The following is a 19887-nucleotide window of genomic DNA, read 5'->3' as shown; positions in this document are numbered from 1 at the left end:
TTGCATGCAGGGAGTTGCATCAGTGAGCGTCCATCAGATGGGGATGTTCAGTTGGAGGGCCAATGTGTGGTCATTGATTATTGCCATTGGACGTTGAGGATCCCACGATGTGTTTCATAAAGAGTCGGCGATTATCAGTGGCACTCTGAACAAACTTTAAACTCCTCCTGGAATATCACTCAAACGTTCACAGGATAGGAGAGGAGTCAAGATGATAGTGAACAAGGTCGACAGCATGATTTATCATTTTGATTAATGCTGCTCACAAGGGTGCATCGTTCAAGAAGATCTTGAAACTTTCATCACAATCAGTTTCGCTGTTTAAAGAGGTACAGGGGTTGAGGGAGGGGTGGAGGAAGCAAGGATGGTTAAAACGATGGAAAAGCCATTCAGAGAGAAAATAGAAATGCCAAGTCATCAAAAATGTTCATCAGTTCAATGGTTTGAAATGTTTCTTTAATTGTACAGGAATCTGGTCATCTTTGGGTGGGAAAGCAACATACCGGTCCAACATATGAAATTCAGTTAACTTCATGAACATATTGAACCTTTCACTGTCATGGTACAAATTAATCACGTGCCAATAGAATTCATGCTCCATGGAAACGAAGCGTCTGCAGAAAACATCACTGCAAAACATTGCGTCATTTTTGTAATACAGAACGGGTAATCTTGGTTACCGTTTATTACCATCTCTTGCACTCCAATCAAAGCCAATGATGAAATAAAAAAACCAACAAACATGTTTCCCACGTGATGTAAGATACCACCATTTAGCTTCTACAGATGGAAACCCCACCGCTGGCTTAATGTTGCGGAGATATCTTATTCGGATTAGTGATATCTTAAATCTTATTCTTTAATCCGATGGATTTTCATTTTAAACTCCCATGACTGGGTGCTATGAACAACATGGCCGGAAAGTGGACAACCAGAATTATTCTTTCCAAATCCAAAGCATCGTCCCTTGCTATGCCCATGATGTCACCATGCAATATTGTGTAATTGGTGCGTCATCCAGAAGGGAATTCCCGTGCAAGTTGGGTAGCAAAGTGAGGATGGAATAACGTTGTGGTGTAAAGGTGATGTCGTTTTCGAGTGAACATGTGCCAAACATCAGTGTCATCAGCGTCACAGCCGTGCCCTCAGCCAACGATGATACGAATACCCACGGCGCTGCGTACAGACGACCACGAAGAAACCCCAGTATGGAACCACCAACAGTAATCATTGGAACCAACTGGCAGGGACTGTGTCCCAATGCTCCGTAAGTGGACATCCTAAACTACTAAGTGACCTTTGGTGTGCTCGCACCACCACTTTCACCCAATAATATTTTTGTGTTTGACTATTTTGGGAAGAAAAGGGACGTGTTGGAGCGAAATCACAAATGGTTTTCATTTGGTGATACATTTCCCATACAACATTAATGTGATCAGATTTCATTTAGCCGTCGGCATGATTTGCCAAATCGAACAAATCCTTTTATGGCATCGGAGTTACAACGTCAGACAAAAGGAATGACGTTATATTGAACAGGAAAGGTGGAGCGCTGGGACAGGGTAGAGCGGATGGGGGAGAAGGATTACATGAAAGAATGGCCCTTGTTCGAGTGACCTCATTTCCATACAAGTTCCCAATTTGATGGACAGCAGCTTTCCAAAGTTACAATTCCAAATTCTAACTATAGATAGCGAAGAAACACCGTTTCACGAACCTCCGTCCCTTTGCATTTGTAGCGTTAATTGCTTTCTGTATTTTCAAGCTCAAACTTGTGACGTGTTAAAGGTGTAGTTAATTCACCTTTGGAGCTACAAGGTGACCTAGCAGTGATCTCTGAGGGCTTTAAGTGTTTTGAACCATCCCCCAAAAATATTGGTTTATTCCGAAAGTACAGTTTGCTGATCTTGTGTGGGTATGTGGGTCGGGATATTGTTAATGATATTGTTTTAACATGGTATCATCGTCTGAAGAACTTGCACCCCACCCTTTTCCCTGCCTCCTCCTAGAAACTTAAGGATTAGTTGAGAAAGACCGGACAAGTAGTAGTACTTTGGGATCTGAACTAACAAGTTTGTGTCGGGAACACCACCAGGACGTCTTGGGCAATGCAACATGACAAGCACTTTTTCAGTGACCCTGTGTCACGTCCAGTATGTGAAAGCAAAGTGTTCAAGCCCTCAGGAATCCCTCATGATTGAGATAAAGCATATCAGAGAACATCATCACGCTACTTGCTGTACCCCAACTTACATTGAAAATCCATTTGAGGACATGTACAAGAGGGCGATCAGGAATCATAGATCGGGACAAAGTTGTGGAAACCCCGGGTCTAGTTCAGGGCTATCAGTAATCATGGACCAGGAGAAGCTTGTGGAGACCCTGGGTCTCATTCAGAGTGATCAGTAATCATGGACCAGGACAAGCTTGTGGAGACCCTGGGTCTCATTCAGAGTGATCAGTAATCATGGATTGGGACAAGGTTGTGGAGACCCCGGGTCTCGTTAAGAGCGGTCACTTATCATGGATCAGGAAAGCTTGTGGAGACCCCGGGTCTAGTTAAGAGCGGTCACTAATCATGGATCAGGAAAGCTTGTGGAGACCCTGGGTCTAGTTCGAGGCATTCAGTAATTATGGACCGGGGAAAGTTTGTCGAGACCCTGGGTCGAGTTTGGGGTGATCATTAATCATGGACCGGGGAAAGCTTGTCGAGACCCTGGGTCGAGTTTGGGGTGACCAGTAATCATGTACCGTGGAGAGCTTGTCAAGTTTGGGGTGATCAGTAATCATGCACCGGGGAAAGCTTGTCGAGACCCTGGGTCGAGTTTGGGGTGATCAGTAATCATGGACCGGGGAAAGCTTGTCGAGACCCTGGGTCGAGTTTGGGGTGATCAGTTATCATGGACCAGGGAAAGCTTGTCGAGACCCTGGGTCGAGTTTGGGGTGATCAGTAATCATGGACCGGGGAAAGCTTGTCGAGACCGTGGGTCGAGTTTGGGGTGATCAGTAATCATGGATCGGGCCAAGCTTGTGGACACCCCTGGTGTAGATCGAGGTGATTTGATTCTGTTTTGATGAAGATCTGAATCCGAATCTGGATGCGAGAATTATTTAATTTCTAAATTGATTCTTCACCATTGAGAGATCGGGCCAAAAACGATGTTTATCATGATATTTCAAAAAGTTGTGGACGGATTCAGACGAAACTTGGTGGACATGTTGGGTGTGTCGCAAGGACAATTTGATTCAATTTTAGTGAAGTTCTGAATCCGAATCTGGACACGAGGATTATTTAATTTGTAAAGTGATTCTTCACCATTGAGAGATGGGGCCAAAAACGATATAGTACTGTACAGCATGATATTTCAAAAATGTATTGATTGGGCCCGATATGTTCTCGTGGATCAGGTATTGCGTGGTGGAGGTATGCGCTTTACTGAGTGCCCTTCTAGTTATTTCAAAGTGGTTCTTCACCATTGAGAGGTATGGCTAAACTGAAATCATGATTTCTCAAATAGTTGTGGACAGAATCAGATGAAACTTGGTGGACATGTTGGGAGTGTGACAAGGACGAATCAATTTCATTTTGGTTTAAAATTCCGAATCCGGATACGAGAGTTATTTAATTCTTCAGTGTTTCTTCACCATTGTGAGATAGGGACAAAAACGATATATAGCATGATATATCAAAAATGTATTGGGTGAAGTGCTTGGTTCAATTTCCACCTCTAACCAGGTGATGACATGAATTGCTTGGTTCAATTTCCACCTCTAACCAGGTGATTAGGTGAAGTGCTTGGTTCAATTTCCAACTCTCACCAGGTTAAAGGCAGAAGTGCTTGGTTCACTTTCCAACTCTAACCAGGTTAAAGGCGGAAGTGCTTGGTTCACTTTCCAACTCTAACCAGGTTAAAGGCGAAAGTGCTTGGTTCACTTTCCAACTCTAACCAGGTTAAAGGCGAAAGTGCTTGGTTCAATTTGCGACTCTAACCAGGTTGAAAGTGGAAGTGCTTGGTTCAATTTCCAACTCTAACCAGGTTAATGGCAGAAGTGCTTGGTTCAATTTCCATCTCCAATCAGGTTCATGGAATCCATCATCGCTTCAGACAGTAAATCCTTCCTCTTCTCCAATGGCTTGATTTCCAATCATCAATTTGGTTTCAGACCAGGTCACTCCACCTGGGATATGCTGCTTCTGCTCTCCCAACAATGGATGGAGGTACTCAACGTTGGACATGAAATCAGAGCCATATCCCGAGACATACTGATACGAGTGCTTTTGACATGGTCTGGCACCCTGTCCTGCTCAATGAACTCTCTTCCTATGGTATCCAAGGCCATCTCCACTCATGGCTCGCAAACTTCCTCTCCTGTCGCATCCAACATGTGGCCCTAAATGAAGTTCTTTCATCCCCTCTTCCTGTCCAGGCTGGAATTCCTCAAGGTAGCGTTCTGGGCCCTGTTCTTTTTCTGGTTTTCATCAATGATCTCTCCGACTCTCCGGAAAATCCTCTTTATCTCTTTGCTGATGACTCCACCCTCTGCCGTACCATCTGTCATCCCTCAGAGCGGCAAGCAGCAGCCTCTTCACTCTGCAGATCTGGATAAAATCACAATCTGGTACAACACTTGGAACATGTCTTTCAATCTTGACAAATCTCACACTCTCACTATGTCTCTCCGAAAGGAGCGTCTGGAACCCCAGCAATCCCCCCTCCCCCCGCCCCTCATGTACTTTCTCAACAATCCTCATGAAGAAGTCCTTTCTTTCAAGCTTCTGGGTCTCACGATCTGCCATGATCTTTCCTGGGAAAGCCACATTTCCAACCTGGCCTCCAAAGCCAGTCGCCGACTGGGAATCCTCCGTTGTGCAAAGTCCTTCCTCGGCTCACTTGAGCTCCTGACCACATACAAAGTTTTCATCCACAGCCTGATAGAGTAATGCTTACCCCTCAGGGCTGGTGCTCCCACCTCTCACCTTTCTCGGCTTCACATTGTGGAAACCAAGGCATTTAGAATCATTGGTATCTCCAGCGATGAGGCTGCATCTTTGGACCTCTCACTCTCTCTCCGCAGGCAGGTCGGTGGTCTTTCTGTCTTTCACAATCTCCTCTCCGGCCTCGCCCCCCTCCCCACCCCCTCTTTCTGCAATTTGTCCCCCCATATTTCCGCAGGGTGCTCAAGATCCGCCAACAACCCCCTTCTGGTAAAACTACCAAAATCACGAATCACTGCTCACCTTCACTCTTTCATTCCTCTTTTTTCCCACCTTTGGAATAAACTCCCTCACTCTGTTCAATCCCATTCTTCACCCCAGGCCTTCAAAATTGTCATTCACCACCACCTCTTATCATCCCCAATTTTAAACCATGATCTTTTCTACCCCCGTTAATCCGCCCCAAACCCACGTCCTTCAAATTCCCTGCTTTCCTTCCTGAAAGTCCCTGTAATGCCCATCTTGTATTCCCCATGTACCTCGCCCCATCCCTCTCCCTTCAACAGATCTCCTCATGTCTCTGTTCCCCACTATTTGTGCTTCCCTCTCCCACCCCTTGTTGTGCATTTCTGTGTGTGAGCTCTCATACGAGCCTCGACATTGTATACAAAAAAAGTGCTTGGTTCAATATTGTAATACACACATAGAATCAGGTAAACCTCGAGGAAGAAATCCGGGCCAAAGTAGCAGTCTTCACGAGAGCACGTTGACAGCATCTGTTTGTGCGTAGTTAGCGATGATCAGATTTTCCTTGTACATTTCTGCAGACAGCATCATGTAGTCAGACAAAACAGCCTGTGTACATGCATTGCAATGTAGAACAAGACTGTGCTTTAGTAGCTACTGTCAACACTAGATCTTCATGAGGTGATGCTGATGTGTGAATGAAAGCTCGACACAAGTATTCAATGACTACAGTTTAAAACTACAAAGCATCCGAAAATACAACACCAATCCGCGTACGCTTTGTATTCAGAATTATTGTTGACGAAATGTTAAACATGACGAAAACGGATTAAAAAATACAACAAAAGGAACTTGATGATTTTCGGTGACCTTTGCCTTTTGACTTCAAAAGCAATCTGCTCCAGTAACCCAAAATACAAACCTTGCTGAAATTTCAAATCAATCGGATGAAAATTGTCACTTTTATAAAACCTTGACCATTTTGATCTTAAAAAAATAAAAAATAAAAATAAAAAAACAATCGGCTTCTCACTTTTGATTGGTAAATAAGTCCAGTGACCCAACATGCAAATTCTTTAAATTTCTGGTCAATCAGATGAAAATTGACGATTTTATGTGATGCCGACCTGTCAACCTTTGACCAAGTTATTCATTTGTCTTCTACATATTCTCATAAAGATTTGTTGAAAACTTGATGACGAAAGCTCAAACGTGACAGCCGGGACAGACACAGACACAGACACACAGAAGTGATTGCAAAACTCCGTCGTCCGCTGCATGGAGGATGAGCTGAAGATTTTAACATCCAATTTTGTTTTCAATGACCCTCTATAGCTTTTATATTAGGAACAAGGAAGAAGTTTATTGAATATGCCTGTACTGTACATGGAACAGTCGAGAAAGCAAGGTAGTGAGAAAACGGTTCATGTAAAAGTGGACATTTTTATTATATAAATGTCCAAGGGTGTAAGGCTGCGATGAAGTATTTACTAGCAGGGGAACCCGGCATTGCTGGGCAACGCTGTGTCCCTCTTGCTGCCCTTTCCTCTCCCTCATCCTACCCATCCTCCTGCCTCATCCCCCCTCCCTCTGGACTCCCACCCCACCCCTCCCTCCTCCGAACTTCCACTCCCTCTTCCCACAAAGGAATTTTCACAGGATTCTCAACCACATTTGGGAAAAATAAATAATTAAAATAAAACCCACTTTCCATTCCTACCAACCTCGAACTTACCTCGTCGTCCCTAACTTACCTCGTGTTGTGTCGAAATCTGCCCTCCGAGGGACCAATTATCAATATGGACAAAGGACGTCACGGTATAGATTTTTATCCTCATCGCTGTATCATGGATCTGGGGTGTGTTCAGTCACCAAGTTTCTTGGAGAGCATTTGCCAAGTGGCTTAAGCACTCAAGCAAGCACTGCATTCAAAACCGTTGATTAGGAACGGCTGGCTTGGCAAGCGCGAGCTAGCTGCTTGGTAACTGAACACACCACCTGACATCTCAACAACATACATTACATACAAAACATTGACAAAGGGACATTTTTTAAATAAAAGACTTCAAATATTAAGATTTTGTTACGAGGAAAACGTATCTGTTCGGTTTTCAACGTGTTGTTTGAGTTTTGTTTTTCATGTACATAAACTCAGAGGTGATGTTGAGTTCACGAAAGTGGACGTGTACATGTCATACAACCTTAAAGTGTGCGTGTACATCAATTATTTCGAGATGGTATTTGGAGCACACTTACCCCACGCAGTCTTGACAAGGACTTGGTGCAAGCCAACTCTTGTGGCGGTAAATTTGTTATCACATCTATCTATTCTTCTGAAATAAATGTGTATAAATTATGTTTTGAACAGTCTGCTATAGAGTACGTTCATGAGCTTTTACAAAGCAGCTTTTATTCTCGTTCTTTAGTGTTGTCATAACTACCAAGGCCGATAAAGATGCCAGAATAGATAGGTCGAGTATAAATTGAGAGATCGTGAAAATGCCAACAAACCCTTCTTCTTCTTCTTCTTCTTCTTCTTCTTCTTCTTCTTTGCTTTGTTTGTTTCTTTGTTTTTCACCAACCGAGCACAATAAAGGCAGAAGCAATTACTCTGATTCTAATTTCTAACGTGAGGAAGTGACATTGTCTCTGGGCTTTAGGCTTTGTTTAATTCACCATGTAAGTTCTGAGATAGTGTGAGTCATCCAAGTAATATGTGCTATATCAAAAGGTCATGAAACATGTGGTGAAGTTTCAGTTTCCTTCGTTGAGCGGTTTTCGATGTATGCTCTTAACACTAGAACTGCCACTTTATAACTGCTGGCAGTGATGATTGGGTAGCAAGACATCCCACTTTGATTGGACACCTGACGCATTACGTCCTCTTTATTCAATTGAATTCAGAATGGGATTAAAAAAATTAACTTCAAATCAAATGGAAGACCAAATTAAAGGAGGTACTGCATTGCAGTCAACAGAAGGAATCCACACAAGAAAAAAACAGTAAAGATGACATCATCAGGAGGAACCTGGATAGGATTCTGGTTTCAGCTGCTACTGCCCTACCCTCAAACCCACCCGGTGCAGTCAAGTGAGCCTTATTCAAAAAAAAAATCAAAAAGTTCCCAGATCAAAAGAGAGATATATATATATATATATATATATATATATATATATATATATATATATATATATATATATATATATATATATATTTATTCTGGCTGCCAGACCATGCGTCCAATTAGGTTGAAATTTAAAATATATATATATTCCCCATCACGACTAGATCATAATACAAGTTTCACATCAATTGATGCAGCGGTTCAAGAAAATTTCAAAAATATTTTCCTTCAATCCAATATGGCTGCCAAACCATGTGATCTATAAATAATTTGTGAACGTCCTGGTAACCCCAAATCTTGGGGAACATGTATGTGAAGTTTCCCCTTGATCTGTCCAGACATCCAGAAAATATTTTTGTAGGTTTTTTGGTAAATCCAATATGGCTGCTAAACCATGTGACCTGCAATGTCATCGGAGGGGAAGTTTTGTTCCTCGTTGACAGATGGTCATGCATGTAAAGTTTCGCCTCGATCAGTTCAGCCGTTTAGGCGAATAAGATTTTTGAAGTTTAACATATTGTTGCGGGCTGGGGGTCGGTGGCGAGAATGACCACTAGGTGGGGAAAGCTCGCGTCATCTCCCACCAAACTCCCCGGAATTGTAAGCCATCGCTCGGATAACTCCGCGAGCTGGTGGGTCGCCTAACCGACCGTGGACGCCAATATCTCAACCGCGTAGGGTAGGGTCTATCTGTCGATAACCAATTTACTTAATTAACTACGAGATTTTGACTCCTGGGGAAACCACGCCCTCGGCATGTCTTGCTCAAACCGGATCACTCTACCGACTGCGGTGGAGTTCCAACTACCGACTACGAACTCCGGTTCGGGTGCAGCCGAGCAGAAACTGCCAAAGCCATGCCGGCTGGAATGAATGGATTATCCGGGATAAAACCCCGCCTAAACTCAGATCCGAACCATGCTGGACTAATTCAAGAAGGGATGGAAACGAACTGGGAACATTTCTAACAAGTTTTATTTACAGTAAAAGACAAAAGCAAGACTTAACGCAAATATGCAAGAAGTATTGACAATGATCCAAAAACACTTATTGAGTTCCACTTAAAGACGGGCCCACATGCAGACACACACACAAATGAACAGAAACCCAGAGTTCTTTCTTGGGCCCTCACAGCTGAGGAGAGAGACAAGCTGGGGGTCAGAGTTCGGTTGGGTACCTGGCCGTCGGAGAAAGGGTTTGTTTAATTCCATGTACTCCATGCTGTACTCCATGCTGCGGCACCTGACAATGGTCGCTGGTTTGGTCCCCAGTCGCACGTGTGGGACTCGAGGTTCTTGGCGGAGCTCGGGTGGTGAGTAGCGGGATCCACGGGGGGGGGGGGGGTCAGGGTCGCTCATTTATTCCTTGTAGAGGGCCAGCAGAGACACGTTCACCGCCTCGACAACCTTCGTAACAGCAAAAACCCCTCCGAAACTCTCCAAAAAGACCCACCAAAAACTCTCCAAGACCCCAAAAAGACCCCTGCCTCAGAGAGTGCTTGGGAATTTATGGATCTCCTTCAGCAGGGAGAGGCCTTGGTGAACACATCTCGCTGTCCGCCTTTGATTGGGCAGGGTCCCACGGCATACCTTTCCGGGCGGGGCCTTGGCGCCTGCCGGGAAACCCCAGCCACTCTTCCATGCGGGTTCATACTTGACGAGTAACAGTATCAATGTTGCAAAGGTTGTCGTGAAAGAGTTACAATGTTCGTGGGAGCCGAGGAACCGGAACCGCGAGATCTTTCCTTGGCACGCCAGGGTGCGAGAAGGCAGCTGGTTGGTGGTGGATCGTGATGGGCCGAGGAGTCATGCAAATGGGATGGTTGTTTGATGGCTTGTTGGAGGGTTCGTTAGATGTAAAGATTTAATAACCAAACTAAAAAAAAAATCGCAACGCACACCTTTGATTCTCCCACTAGACCAAAGGAAGGGGATCTGACTACACACATACTTAACGACTTAACTAACTTTTGGGTCAACAGGGAAATTTTCCTTTTCTTCATCATTAAAGTAGATGTGTTCAAATAAATCCTTTTCTTTAAATATTTCATCAAATTCGTTATTAACATTAATACGAGTTGTAATTTCTTCTTCACTAATGTTTGTATCTCTGCTTTTCATATATTTGCGTTGAGTCCCTTCATCAACATCAAAACCGAATGATAAAATCTTAACCCCATTCACCACTCAGATGTTTAATAATTTGTCTCGTTCCTTCTGTATTAGTTTCTAATATCCCAAGACCACCAGATTTTAGTTCCTTTAACTCACTCTTACAATGTGAATATTTTGTTGTACCAAGAGAAACCTCCTCAAATATTTGACCTTCATTCCTCAATCGCAATGTTCCTCCACTGAAATATAGTAAAAATCTTCACCTTCTACTTCTCCAGGTCTTATTGCTCTAGTTGTTGATACAATGCTTATCATGGGGTGTTTTTACAGCAAATTTACAATATTCGCATTTGTACTACACAAGAACCTTGATTTATGAAAGTTTTTTCCAGAAGCAGATTTACCCACAAGATTTATAATAATAGTTGTCATTTATATATGTAATTGTTTATAAAATGAAAAATATATCCCTTAATATCTCATCTTGTTTCACAACAATATATTTATATTTTTCAGTCGTGTGCTTCATATAATCCCCAAAGTCCTTTTTACTACATAATGGAGAACAATTGTCTTTCCAAAAATTTCTTTATATCTATTGAATTTAACTTGAATAAAATAAAAGCATGAGCACTGTTTCTTATTGAGCGACGAGGGAGTTGAAAGTATGATTGACTAAGATAAATACAATTATAAGAAGAATGTCTCCCTCTTGTGTCGTAGCTATCCATTACCGTTTGGTTTCTCTCATTAACACAATCATCAAAGATAACGAGGTTCTTTTTTGATTTATCTAAATCTTGGGGAGAAGGTATATCATCCGTATTATCACTAAGAATACAAGTTATCAGTTTTAATTTCTTTTTATATCTCTGTGTATCACAAAATAGTTGTATTATATCTTCAATGTTGTAATCATTTCGTTTGTTTTGAAGTTTAAATAAACCGATTATATCTTCTTCTTGAAGACCGGCATTAAAACCTTGTGAGAGTAGTTGATACTCGGGTTGAAAACTCGACTTTGTGAAAATTATTAAATTATCATAATCTAAAAAGTTGGGAGTAAGGAGCATCTTTAAAAGTAAGCAGGTTTTTCCACACCCGCTTGAACCAACAATGAGACATCTTAATGAATTTGGAAGATTTTTATGGTTGTTAAATTTTATCTTATTTTCCCAAATGGGTAAAAAATCATTCATTTAGATATTTGGAAAACAGGTTATTTTATTTATTATTGGCTGTTTTAGAAACTCTATTTTATCCTAAGTTCGAGTTTAATTTGAAGATAATCCATTATTTTATTGATACAATATCTTGTGTTGATATACCCCTCAAAATGGCAATCGTGAAAAATATATAACAATCCTTTGAACATTTCTCTTGTACGTTCAGTTTCTTCCATTGTAAGGAAAGGTGTGTTTATCACCCTCATACTTTACATTCATTTATCTTATCAATCTTGAAAAGTAATTAATTGTTGGTGTAAATCTAAAATAATTATATTCCTTTTTATATTTTTTATTGTCATTAATTAGAAGATAATCACAGAATATACATTGTTTATAGGCTTTTGATTCTGTGTTTAATCCCACTCTATCACATGCAGGACAATTCTCAAATTTGGCATATGGAGAATCAGTGAATTCAAGGGGCTCAAGATCTAGTATACTATTCATATTTATAAAGTAAAACTTTGCTTCAACTAAAATTCATCTTTGGTATCATCTTCGGTACTTTCATTGGCGCTTTCAAAATCATCTATAAAACTACTTTCATAACTATCGTTTGAACACAAACTCTCGGTATCATAACTGTCTTCTGTTCCAATAGAGATACTATCATCACTCTCATAATCTTCAAAATCTTCAGTTCAATAATGACTCATATTTATTTAGTCGAAAAAACATTACCATCTATATCAATATATTTTTTTCATTAACAGATTCAACAATTACATTTTTTGATATTAAAGGTAATATTAAAATGGTCCTTAACTACTATTGAACGAAATGTCATTACACCTGATATATTAACATCCTTTATTTCATCAGGATTTACATCTTTCGGGTTGTTGAAAAAAATACAAATTTCTCCTCTAACAGCTTTTCTTTCTAAAGCTTCATCCATAAGGTTTTTCTTTTTTGATACTTTTTCTTGTTTCATTGCTTTTTCTAGTTTTGAATATATTACTAGAAGGAGAGGAGAAACTTTTGTTAGAGATACTTTAATTGATGTTCTACCAGGTATACTAAAAGCCCTTCCACTGAAGGAAATTGAAGAACTCATATTATTTACCATAATAGTTTTTATCCAATAGTTGTTATATTTATCTTTGTTCAATTTTACATCCTCGACATATTTCTCAGTATCTTTTACAAATGAAGAGATTGATTGAAACTTGTCTTTTGTGTCTTGATACATTGTATTTAAGTGAAAAAAGTTGGAGGATAAAATGGTTTTAAGCACAGATTCACCTATAAATTAAACAAAATTTTCATCAAGAAAATTTTATTTTAAGCAAAGTTTTGTTATATAAATATGGTGAATACAACATCCTGCGATGTTTGTAATCATGAATATAAATGTTATAAAAAACACCTTCAAACCAACAAACACACATTCAATCTTTTCAGACAAATATCTCCACTTGACCAAGAAACAAAACATTGTGATCGATGTGATAATGATATTCTTTAGAAAAAATTATAATAAACACTTTCAATCACGCAAACACAAGAACAATGAAGAAAGGGAAGGTGCCACTAAATTCTCCATTCAAAACATTGATGGGGCATTTAAAGGACATATAAAAATAAGATTGTTTCGCTTTCAAGACGCTGGACCATCTTCAATCATTGAAGCAGTTGATATTGTTAAACATAGTATTGAAACGACAATTAAAAACAGATTAAGTGAAATGAAAACTTTAAAGTTTTATATGGGAGTAAAATTAAATATGGAAAGAGAAGGTGATGAAACTACTCCCGATATGAGGACAAACCCTCACTTTAACTCATCATTTAAAGATTTTGTAAGATGCGATGTTTACGATGAACTCCAGAGACAAGAACAAAATGTTGATAACACTGTAGTAGGTAGTGGATTTGCTATTACAACAAGTTTCAAATGAGCTAAGATCCTCGTCCTCTTAATGATGACGTCATAAAAACGAATATGACGTCATTGTGATGTATCAGGTTTGCGATAAATTATCTGTGCTAATGCCCGGCTTGATTCCCGCAAACAAAATTCAAACAGCTTGCCTAGTTTCGGAGATAATGGTATAGGCGATTTCCATTCGCGGCGATATTATGACGTCAACTTTTTTTCTATTTCCAAAATCGGAGATGGTTACTGCCTGCGCGTGGGCTTTCTGCATATACATGGCAAGTTTCACGAAGATCCGATGAAAACTCTGGGTTGTGAAACAAAAAATGTCAAAAAAATAGGAATGACGTCATAAAAATTGATATGACGTCATAGTGATGTATCATATGTGCGGTAATTCATCTCTGCTAATGCCCTGTTCGATTCCCGTAAACAGAATTCAAAAGGCTTGCCCAGTTTCGGAGATAATGTTTTAGGCAATTTCCATTAGCGGAGATATTTTGATGTCATAACTTCTTTTCTCGTCGGAATTTTCAAAATCGGACATGGGTACTGTCTGCACAGGGTATTTTTACATATATATGCCAAGTTTCAGGAAGTTTTGATGAAAACTGTAGGCTGTGAAACAAAAAAATCCACAAGAAGAAGATGAAGAATAACAACGTGAGTCAGACTTCGAGATCCTCCATGAGGATCTAAAAATAATCTTTTTGGATATACACATCTTAAAATCAGATCCTCTTCAAGCTTCTTCTTATATTGGTTTTCCAAAAGAGATAAAGCTTAAGAAAGCGGTTGTTAATATTCAAAACAAAGATAATAAATGTTTTCTATGGTCTGTTCTTGCTCACTTACATCCTCCACAATGGAATCCTGAAAGGGTTGAACATTATAAGAAATACGAGAATACATTAAATGTTAAAGATTTAAAGTTTCCAATGTCATTGAGAGATATTCCTAAATTTGAGAAAATGAATAATCTATCTGTTAATGTATATGAAGTAACGGATACAAACAAAGTTCAGATATTAAAAATTTCAAACAACTATAAAAATGATGAATCACATATTGACCTTCTCTACTTTACTTCAAAGGAAAAATCACATTATGCTTTCATCAAAAATTTACCAACATTAACCAAATCACAACTATACAAGAGAAAATGTAAAACATATCCTTGTAAGAGATGTCTCAACTCCTTTCACACAAAAGAACGATTAAATCAACATTCAAAATATTGTAGTAATCATAAATCAACCGTAATCAATTTACCAAAAGCAGGTTCAAACATATCATTCAACGATTTTAACAAATCTATGAAACATCTGTTTGTGATATATGCTGATTTTGAAAGTATCCTTTAGAACAGGGCTCGGGAACCTTTTTGACTCAGAGAGCCATGAAAGCAAAATATTTGGAAATCTATTTCAGTGAGAGCCATATAATATATTTTAAGACTGAATTCAACTAAATGTGAGTATAATATGCCTCTGAATTTATTCTTTTAAATAATGTTGTTATAATACTCACCATTAATGGGACTTCTGGTGCTGCATGGATTTGCTGATGGCTTTGTAGTCTGGTTGGTACTTGGTGAGGTTAAGCTTCATGCAAGCGTTGAGGCTTTCATCCGTTAGACGTAATAGTAGGTTGGACTTGATGTTTTTAAGATGTGAGAATGCCTGCTCACATGCATACGTAGATCCAAACAAGGTCAATACAGCAATACTCACACGCTGCAGTGTGTGGTATGTGACAGGAAGCGCATTCCAAGTTTTGATAATCAGCTGGTCTTCGGGTTGAAGTTTTTTCATTTCTTTCCACATGTGCTTGCTCGCCAACTCCGCTTTCTGTCGTGCGATTCTTTCCAAATCTTCATTCAGTGACTTGAACTTATTCACCCACATGTCTGAGGCCTTCAGGTCAGCCACTTCTGCTTCAAAATCTTTGACGAAGACACCAGGAATGTAACTCAGGTCGGCTGTGTTCAGTGAACACTCGTTTGGATGGGTGATGAACTTAAAAAGACGAGTGTGCTCACGAAATTCTCCAAAGCGTGCTTTGAATGACTGTAGGAGACCTGATGTGAAGCCAGCTAACTGGTGGAGATCAAAGTTTTGAGTGGGCTCACTTGCTGTGCATGCATCTTTAAATTGTCGCAGTTTTTCAAAATGTAGTAAACGACCTGTTTCAAGATCCATGATAAAGAGCTCCAGCTTGTTTTCAAAAGCAAACACGGCTTGTTGAAGGGATAACACTGTATTTCCAATGCCTTGCATTTTCACGTTGAGCTGGTTCAGATGTTCACTCATATCCACGAGATAGTAAAACTTGAGGAGCCACTCAGTTTGGCTAGCTCAGGATGCTCAATCCCTTTCATTTCAAGGAAAGTCCGGATTTTGTTCAGGCAAGCCGCAAAACGGCTAAGCACCTTCCCTCTTGACAACCAACGCACATTGCTGTGCAAAAGCAGACCGTGATAGTTATTTCCAACTTCATCCAGCAGTGTTTTAAACTGGCGAGCATTTAAGGCTCAGGCAACAATAAAATTGATCACACGAATGACCAGCGACATCACTTCGCCAAGCTGCCCATCACACATCTGAGCACAAAGTGCCTCCTGGTGTAGAATGCAATGGAAACTTAGGATGGGTCTATTTTCATGTTCACGGAGAAGCGCCACAAATCCTTTGTTTTTCCCCACCATACACGGAGCACCATCAGTACACACTGAGATAAGTTTATCCATAGGTAGATTTTTTTTCTTGAGCGAACTCCAAGAAAGACTTGAATAAATACTCACCTCTTGTGGACCCTTTTGTTGGCAGAACAGCAAGACTTTCTTCGCGCAGTGTATCACCAGCAGCATATCTTGCAATCACACTGAACTGCGACAAATGGCTTACGTCTGTTGACTCATCCAAAGCCAGGGAAAAGAACGGCGCTGTATTTATGTCCTTCACTTGCGTTTCCTCCACTTGGTTTGCCATCATGATGGTACGATCATGAACAGCTCTTGCCGACCGAGGCATGTCTTGTATCCGTTTGATTATCTTGTCTTTGTTCAGAAGATCATCAAAAAGTTCATTGGCTACATCCAGCATGAACGTTTTAGCATCCTCGCCATCTGTGAATGGTTTTCCGTTCCTCACTATTGCTAAAGATCCAGCAAAGCGAGCGGAATTATAGTCACCTTGCCGGGTCCATACGCGGCGTTGCTGCTGGCTGGCTTGCACCCTGCTCAGTAGCTCTTGGCACGCTTTCTTTCTGCTGTCTCCCGCAGGGCATTTTGATGCAAAGGTAGCATGGCGTGTGTCGAAGTGCCGCTTTATATTCGACCGTTTCATCGATGCAATTTTGTCATTGCAAATTAGACACACCACAGAACCTGCTCTCTCCACAAAGGCGAATTCTTCAGCCCATTCGTCCTGAAATGTACGATACTCCTCATCTTTTTTTCTTTTCGCCATCTTCTTCGTCGAAGGGATAGCTTTGAGCAAGTGAGAGAGAGAGGGAGATGTTGACCCAACTGAGGCTTGGCAAATAGTGAGTCTGGCTGGCCTGCGCACGGGCTTATATACTCGAGAGGTGCGGCGCGGCCGGCCGACTCTGGGATGCTGTCGCCTCAGCGGTGGCGCGTGATTGGTCGAGATGAATTCCGCGACGCGTGTCGGCGGCGGCACGTCATTGGAGGAACCGAAATCACTAGTCGCCTCGGCCGCATGACTGGACGAAACAAAAACCGCTTCAGCCAATTCGGAGGCGTTTTTTCTTTTCTCCTTCCGGCAAGTTCAGCCCTGCACGTGAATTAAGCACGACACCATTCAAACTATAGGTAAAGCTTCCGCGAGAAATATTGGGCTTTCAAAGTTTCAAACTCCAATTTTATCTGCGAGCCAGATGCAATCATCAAAAGAGCCATGCCTGGCTCGCGAGCCACACGTTCCCGACCCCTGCTTTAGAAGATAGATACTGTTTCTCCAAATCCAAATAAATCATACACAAACAAGTATTAAAAACATACTCCTTGTGGGTTCTGTTATTATATCAAATCATCTGTTCGTGATGAATACAACAAGTTGGAACTTTATAAAGCAGAAGATGCCTCAGAGGAGTTTGCAAGACAATTGGAAAAAGACTGTATAAGCCAAAGAGAAATAATGGTTAAAACCTATAAACCAATATCATTAACAAAGGGAGAGAAAAAGGAATTTAGAAAGAACAGTATCTGTCATATTTGTGAGGAGAAAATTGAGGGAGAGGTTAAGGTTAGAGATCACTGTCATCTTACTGGTAAATATAGAGGTCCAGCTCATTCCCGTTTTAATCTTAATTACAAGCCTTCAAACTATATTCCTGTCTTTCTTCCCAACAATGCTCACAATGACACACATCTGTTTATAAATGAACTTTCAAAGACATCTGGAGATATTTCTGCCATTCCTAACACAGATCAAAAATACATCTCATTCACAAAAACAATTCATACATCCCCCATAACCCATATCAGATTTCTTGACATATGCAAGTTTATGGCAAGTCCATTATCTAACTTTGCATCAAATATTAAAAACTTACTGAATCTTAAATCACATTTCTCAAATCAAGAAGAGATTGATCTCTTATCACAAAAGGGAATATATCCGTTTGACTGTATGGATTCATTTGAGAAGTTTAAAGAAACACAACTTCCTTCAAGGGAAAGTTTCTATGGTAAGTTAAATAAAACTCATATTTCTGATAGAGATTATACACAAGCTAAAAAGGTTTGGGAGAAGTCTAATATCAAGAATCTTGGAGAATATCATGAATTGTATCTTAAAACTGATGTATTGGTATTGGCTGATGTGTTTGAAACTTTTAGAAGTCTGTCATAATAAAAATTCTTATGGATTTTTACACAGCCGTTCACTATTACACAGCCCTGGGTTTGTCTTGGAGTGCTATGTGAAAAATGACAAAACAAAATTTGGAATTAATCAGTGAAAAAGAAATGCTTTTAATGATAGAGAAGTCTAAAAGAGGAGGAATATCTCAAGTATGTTCCAAGAGCTATGCTGAAGCAAATAACAAATATCTTCCTGATTATAATAAGAATGAGGACAACTCTTACCTGATGTATTATGATGCTAACAATTTGTATGGGTGGGCTATATCTCAATCTTTACCTTATGGAAAACTTAAATGGGTTAAAGAAAAACATTATGAAAAAGTTTTACAAGACATTGTTGTCTCCTCTCAAAAAGAATTGGATGAAGCTGAAGTTGGATATTAATTTGAAGTTGATTTAAAATATCCAGAAGAACTTCATCACAAACATAAAGACTTTCCTTATGCCCCTGAAAAGAAAGTCCAAGAAAAGAATGGTGAAGTGATTACCAACAGTCATTCAATATAAAAGGTAAATCTCCAGAAAAACTACTTACTACATTAAATGATAAAGAAAGTCATGTTTTGTATCAAAGGAACTTGAGACAATATTTATCTGCTGGGTTGAGAGTGAGGAAAATTCATACGATTTTTAAATTTAAACAAAGTCATTGGTTAAAGAAGTATATTGATTTTAATACAAAAAGGAGAACAGAAGCAAAAACAGATTTTGAGAAGGACTTTTATAAATTAATGAATAATGCTGTATTTGGAAAGACTATGGAAAATGTTAGGAATCAACAAAACATAAGACCTGCTACATCTTGGAAACAGGCTTCAAAGATAATTAATTGACCAAGTTTTGAATGAGCGGAGGTGTTTTCAGAGAACTTTTGTGCTATTCATTTGAAAATAGAGTATTGAAATGGAAAAACCAATTTATATAGGAACATCAATTCTTGATTTGTTAAAGTTTTTTATGTATGACTATTACGAAAAATAATTTAAAATTAAAGTATAAGGATAATGTGTCATTGTTATCTATGGATACAGATAATTTTATGTTAGAAATAAAAACTGGAGATGTATATGAGGATATGATTGATAATATTGATATATATGATACAAGTAATTATAAGTCAAGTGATGTTTTGTTTTCATCAAAGAATAAAAAGGTTATTGGTAAGTTTAAACATGAATTTGGTGGGAAGGTCATGAGTGAATTTATAGGATTGAGATCAACGTCTTATGCTTTTACTTATATTGATAATATTGAAAGGTGTGATAAGAAGCTAAAGGGAATAAAAAAAATATATAATCAAGGAAACAATAAACTTTAAACAATATTACAACTGTTTAACCTTAAAGAAGGAAGAGTACAGAAAAATGAATACAATAAGACGTTATAAACATCAATTATATGTAGAAGAGAAAAATCAGTGTTCTATTTGAAATTTGCTTGTATGGGAGGGAAGGGAATAAGAAAGCA

General features: G+C 39.5%; 1 protein-coding gene across 1 annotated transcript in view; it reads right to left on the bottom strand.

The window, feature by feature from the left end:
• Positions 1 to 434: 434 nt before the first annotated feature.
• Positions 435 to 19887, bottom strand: part of LOC147025681 (voltage-gated potassium channel KCNC1-like) — a 145918-nt gene continuing 126465 nt past the window's right edge. Inside the window, exon 3 of the mRNA XM_085880355.1 lies at positions 435 to 5757. Coding sequence (XP_085736481.1) covers positions 5690 to 5757 — 68 coding nt within the window. The 3' untranslated portion in view covers positions 435 to 5689. The remainder of the gene's footprint in view (positions 5758 to 19887) is intronic.

This window comes from Eptatretus burgeri, chromosome 5 (genome assembly GCF_056783735.1).
Source record: "Eptatretus burgeri isolate ZD-2024b chromosome 5, Ebu_testis_v1, whole genome shotgun sequence".
Lineage (NCBI taxonomy): Eukaryota > Metazoa > Chordata > Myxini > Myxiniformes > Myxinidae > Eptatretus > Eptatretus burgeri.
Note: the sequence above shows the minus strand (reverse complement) of the source record. Positions and strands in the feature narration are given on the sequence as shown.